The 5,955-nt window shown below is 35.4% G+C and overlaps 1 protein-coding gene across 1 annotated transcript; it reads right to left on the bottom strand.

Moving 5' to 3' along the window:
* Positions 1 to 803: 803 nt before the first annotated feature.
* Positions 804 to 1,949, bottom strand: LOC122806002 (probable basic-leucine zipper transcription factor E). Its single transcript, XM_044076243.1, has one exon. It carries the CDS (start codon positions 1,947 to 1,949, stop codon positions 804 to 806), a length of 1,146 nt encoding a protein of 381 aa, XP_043932178.1.
* Between the last annotated feature and the right edge of the window lie 4,006 nt (positions 1,950 to 5,955).

Genomic DNA, 5,955 nt, shown 5'->3' on the forward strand with positions numbered 1-5,955 from the left:
ACAAAAAAGACCACAAATCCTTACATATGTTTTTTTCTTTCAGTACATATTTTTTCAAGATTGAATCAATAATTTTGGCACATGGATACGTCATACTATTACGTCCATCTACTAGTGGTCGCATGGGGGGGGTTAATTATGGACTTATGAATCTTGGGGGTGCCGAAAAGAATAGGAATCTTGGGTGCAAGCATGTTCAAATAATTAAATGTAGTCAAGTCAATCCTTCCCTCTATAAAGAAGTCGTTAAATGTAGATTTTATACGGTTGATACATTTCGTTCTTGGAAGATAATTGATAAGCAGTATTGTCGAGGAGAGATTCCATTTTCTCAATATATTGTGATTGTGTCATTATAACCAAACCGCCACCCTTGTCAGGTTGAATAAACTGAATAGCAGTGTTTTTTAATAATGTGAGAGACAATCTGTCCTCTTCAGATATATTAGGTCATACATTCAACTGTTTGTTTAAGTAAAGCATATTCCTAAAGTCATTTTCATACATTAATTCAAAGGTTGCCAAAGCTGGATGTGTCGGTGGAATAAATGTACTTGCAATATGAAACTTGTTGTCACCTGGATTTGTATTACGAAAATACATGCACAAATTTAATTTCCTCAAAAACAACTTAAAATCAACAATAGTTGTGACTAAATTAGCCTGACAGGTAGGAACAAATGAATGACCTCGGTCTAATAATTCAATAATATTTGGTGTAACATAAACTGAAGAAAAATTAAAAATTTTAAAGTCTTTAGATGAATTGTATAAAATAGTCAAATGGTTTGAAGTATCCAGGCTTACCTCCCCCTCCTCCCTTGGTTGTTGGTGTTGTTCCTGTTCCGATAGTTGGGGCTGTAATAAGTGGTTTTCCGTAAGTTGTAATGAGAGGGTCCTGTCCGAAAATTTGAGGAGCGCTGTGGGGTCCCAACATGGGATATCTGTTCAGCACTGGTGTTATCATTCTCTTGGTAAAAAGATCGGTTGTTATTGTTACTAAATCCATTTTCTTCATTAATATTATTTCTTTCTTCATTTTGGCCTATGATGTTACTTTGAAGGGTAGCCATAGAAGTAAAATTAGCATTATTCTGGGAGGGGGGAGGTTTAGGGTATGCTAACCTGTTACTGTACGCTATTCTGTCCCTTTTCAGTTTCTTGCATTTTACTTTCTTAATTTTATCAATATATTGGTCTATGCAAAAGAAAATCCTGTCATAGTCATATTGGTAACGAATAAAGTTCGAATGCTGTTGAATTGTCTCATTTAAGCTGGTAGCTATCTGCATAATTTCTGTGGTTTGCAGTTCATAATGTTTGCATATGATTTCTAAAAGCTCGCAGCCATTTCTGTTGAAAAGTTGAACTAAGTCTTTGTGGAATGGTAAACCATCCACTAGGCCAGTAGGGTATTGCCAAGAACACAACCCTTTTGGCACTATGCCTTCACTTAGGCACTCACGAAAATAGGCAATCTCAGTTTTCAACTTTTTATATTTTATCAAGTGGTGGTCAAGTTGCTTTAGTAGAGTAGAAATATCTGTTGGATCCTCGGCCAGTTGCTCCCTGGTTACACTTGTAGTTGGTAATTGAAATGTTAGTGGCTCGGATAACCATTCGGTTAAAGAGAGTGCCCCAATAAGCCCTTTGGATCGTTGATTATTGCTGTTTGGTGTATTACCCCTTAGGTCATTGTTATTAACTTGGGTCGGTAGTACAGATGCATTACAATTAGATTCATTTCTGTTGGATACAGGTGGAGTGCGGACCTTTTTGTTAGTGTTGGCACTGTTGTTACAGCTCTGTGTTTGGTTGTTACAGAGATTTTCGACTTTTTTGGTTAAAGCTTCAACTTGTTTCGAAAGTGCTTCAACCAAAGGTATTAAGAGTGTGTTCTGCTGATTGTTAAGATCAATATCAGGACTGGGTGATATGTATTCAGCCATGACAGACCAACAAATGCAAAAAAGTAACAAACAAGTGAAAACAAAAACCAGAAGACAAAATTACCCTGTACTTGTGAACGCCAAAGGAATTCTTGTATAGTCCACACTTGTAAACTCTCCACACTCAAATGGCTGCTGTAGACAGAATCCAGGACAAAATCAGTTATGTTAGATGCCAAATAAATGTCCACAAGAGGTCCTATGCGACAAAATATCCATATGAATCAAGTAGTAAAAAAAGATTTCTCCAAAAGCTTTATTGAACCAATACTGTGAAGCGCTTTTCATCCCACTAATAGTGGGACGTCTTCAGACAAACAGATTCTGACAAAAACCAAGGTTTAAATACTGGTTTCTAAACATATTATTGACAACCCTAGCCCTAATTTCAATTTTAAAGCAATTGATACCATATCACCTGACAGCCGTGAAGGACCCTTTGAAGTCCTGTTAGAAGTACTAGAACTTTTATGGCAGATTAGGTGCCATGCCAATGCCCCCCCAGGCCTTAATGAGACTATCACATTATATCCGTTACTGAAATTGAGAAGCCTACAACGTTGATATATACCATTGTCATGTTACATACTCTTGTGGGGGGGGGTTTGCTTGCTTTGTTTTCTAAGTGAATTTCTGTACATTACCACACACTTATGGAGTAATTTGTCCATAGTAACCTTGCATTTTACCTTTATATTGGTTTACTAGTTGCTGTTTGATTTTAAATTTATCGTTTACATGTTAGCATATATATTTTTACCATATTTCTTTTACAATTACAATGCACATGCTTTCTACATGACCTGGCTACATTAATTGCACTATTTAATGGTTCTTTGTTCAGGTGTCACTGTATATCCTGAACATATATTTATGACTTTTGTTAGACTTTGTAGTTAGGTATGTGTTTTAGGTGGGATTCTGACCAGACTATTGTAGTTCTAATGTGACTTTGTACCACCTTTCAATAGCAATTTCCCACAACAACATTTTTTCTTTTTTGTAACCACTCAGTTCTTTGATGTGATTTATTTATATATGTATTCAGTACTCAAGTTGAGTAACTTTTGTACATACTGGTTTTTGTTTGTTACTGCTCATTCCTTAGTCTGAAACATGTAATAATATATAGATGTGATTTGTATTAACATATATACTTTATATATTTTTATATTTGTTTTATATTTAGTATTTATTTAGATACTGTAATAATGACATCTTAGCGATGTTTTTAATCTTTTTAATGGTTCTGAAGTTTTGTTGATTTTTGTTTTAAATTCATTCATAGATTCACCTCATTAGTTGTTAGGACACTATACATTTAATTAATTAAAGCACAGAACTGTAACCTAGCAACGGCACCTTTTTGGTGCCAAAACCAGTATTTAAACCTTGGTTTTTGTCAGAATCTGTTTGTCTGAAGAAGTCCCACTATTAGTGGGACGAAAAGCGCTTCACAGTATTGGTTCAATAAAGCTTTTGGAGAAATCTTTTTTACTACTTGATTCATATGGATATTTTGTCACATAGGACCTCTTGTGGATATTTATTTAGCATCTAACATAACTGATTTTATCCTGGATTCTGTCTACAGCATCCATTTGAGTGTGGAGAGTTTACAAGTGTGGACTATACAAGAATTCCCTTGGTGTTCACAAGTACAGGGTAATTTTGTCTTTGGTTTTTGTTTTCACTTGTTTGTTACTTTTTGCGTTTGTTGGTCTGTCATGGCTGAAGACATGTCACCCAGTCCTGATATTGATCTTAACAATCAACAGAACACACTCTTAATACCTTTGGTTGAAGCACTTTCGAAACAAGTTGAAGCTTTAACCAAAAAAGTCAACAATCTGTGTAACAACCAAACACAGAGCTGTAACAACAGTGCCAACACTAACAAAGAGGCCTGCACTCCACCTGTATCCAACAGAAATTAATCTAATTGTAATGCATCTCTACTACCAACCAAAGTTAATAACAATGACCTAAGGGGTAATACGGCAAACAGCAATAATCAATGATCCAAAGGGCTTATTGGGGCACCCTCTTTAACTGAATGGCTATCCGAACCACTAACATTTCAATTACCAGCTACAAGTGTAACCAGGGAGCAACTGGCTGAGGATCCAGTAGATATTTCTACTCTATTAAAGCAACTTGACCACCATTTGATAAAATATAAAAAGTTGAAAACTGAGATTGCCTATTTTCGTGAGTGCCTAAGAGAAGGCATAGTGCCAAAAGGGTTGCATTCTTGGCAATACCCTACTGGCCTAGTGGATGGCTCACCATTCCACAAAGACTTAGTTCAACTTTTTAACAGACATGGCTGAGAGCTTTTAGAAATTATATGCAAACATTATGAACTGCAAGCCACAGAAATTATGCAGATAGTTACCAGCTTAAATGAGACAATTCAACAGCATTCAAACTTTATTCGTTACCAATATAACTATGACAGGATTTTCTTTAGCATAGACCAATATATTGATAGAATTAAGGAAGAAAAATGCAAGAAACTGAAAAGGGACAGAATAGTGTATGGTAACGGGTTAGCATACCCTAAACCTCCCCCCTCCCAGAATAACGCTAATTTTGCTTCTATGGCTACCCTTCAAAGTAACATCATAGGCCAAAATGAAGAAAGAAATAATATTAATGAAGAAAATGGATTTAGTAACAATAACAACCGATCTTTTTACCAAGAGAATGATAACAACAGTGCTGAACAGGTATCCCATGTTGGGACCCCACAGCGCTCCTCAAATTTTCAGACAGGAGCCTCTCATTTCAATTTACAGAAAAACACTTATTACAGCCCCAACTATCGGAACAGGAACAACACCAACAATCGAGGGAAGAGGGGGAGGTAAACCTGGATACTTCAAACCATTTGACTATTTTATACAATTCATCTAAAGACTTTAAAATTTTTAATTTTTCTTCAGTTTATGTTACACCAAATATTATTGAATTATTAGCCCGAGGTCATTCATTTGTTCCTACCTGTCAGGCTAATTTAGTCACAACTATTGTTGATTTTAAGTTGTTTTTGAGGAAATTAAATTTGTGCATGTATTTTAGTAATACAAATCCAGGTGACAACAAGTTTCATATAGCAAGTACATTTATTCCACCGACACATCCAGTTTTGGCAGCCTTTGAATTAATGTGCGAAAATGACTTTAGGCATATGCTTTACTTAAACAAATAGTTTAATGTACGACCTAATATTTCCAAAGAGGACAGATTGTCTCTCACATTATTAAAAAACACTGCTATTCGGTTTATTCAACCTGACAAGAGTGGTGGTTTGGTTATAATGACACAATCACAATATATTGAGAAAATGGAATCTCTCCTCGACAATACTGCTTATCAATTATCTTCCAAGAACGAAATGTATCAAGCGTATAAAATCATAAAATCTACATTTAACGACTTCTTTATAGAGGGAAGGATTGACTTGACTACATTTAATTATTTGAACATGCTTGCACCCAAGATTCCTATTCTTTTTGGCATCCCCAAGATTCATAAGTCCCTAATTAACCCCCCCATGCGGCCACTAGTAGATGGACGTAATAGTATGACATATCCATGTGCCAAAATTATTGATTCAATCTTGAAAATATATGTACTGAAAGAAAAAAACATATGTAAGGATTCGTGGTCGTTTTTGTATAATATCAACAACGTCGAATATAATGACTCATTTAATTTCTTAACAGTCGACGTTAAAGATTTATATACATGTATACCACACACAGAAGGTATTGAATATGTTAGCTATATGTTGAGAAAGCACCAAGCACCTACACTTGAGGTAGAATTAGTTGAACAAATGCTTGATTTAGTGTTGTCCTATAATCTTTTTACCTTCAATAATAATATTTATTTACAAAAAATAGGGGTGGCCATGGGTTCACCTTGCGGTGCTAGTTTTGCCAATCTAGTCATGGCCTATTGGGAACAGGATATAACAAGTAGAAATCATGACCTTACG

Source organism: Protopterus annectens, chromosome 7.part0 (genome assembly GCF_019279795.1).
Source record: "Protopterus annectens isolate FY-2018-M chromosome 7.part0, PAN1.0, whole genome shotgun sequence".
Classification (NCBI taxonomy): domain Eukaryota; kingdom Metazoa; phylum Chordata; order Ceratodontiformes; family Protopteridae; genus Protopterus; species Protopterus annectens.

Bases quoted from the DNA above. Each gene is read 5' to 3' on its own strand.
- LOC122806002 (XM_044076243.1), bottom strand. From the start codon at position 1,949: ATGGCTGAATACATATCACCCAGTCCTGATATTGATCTTAACAATCAG.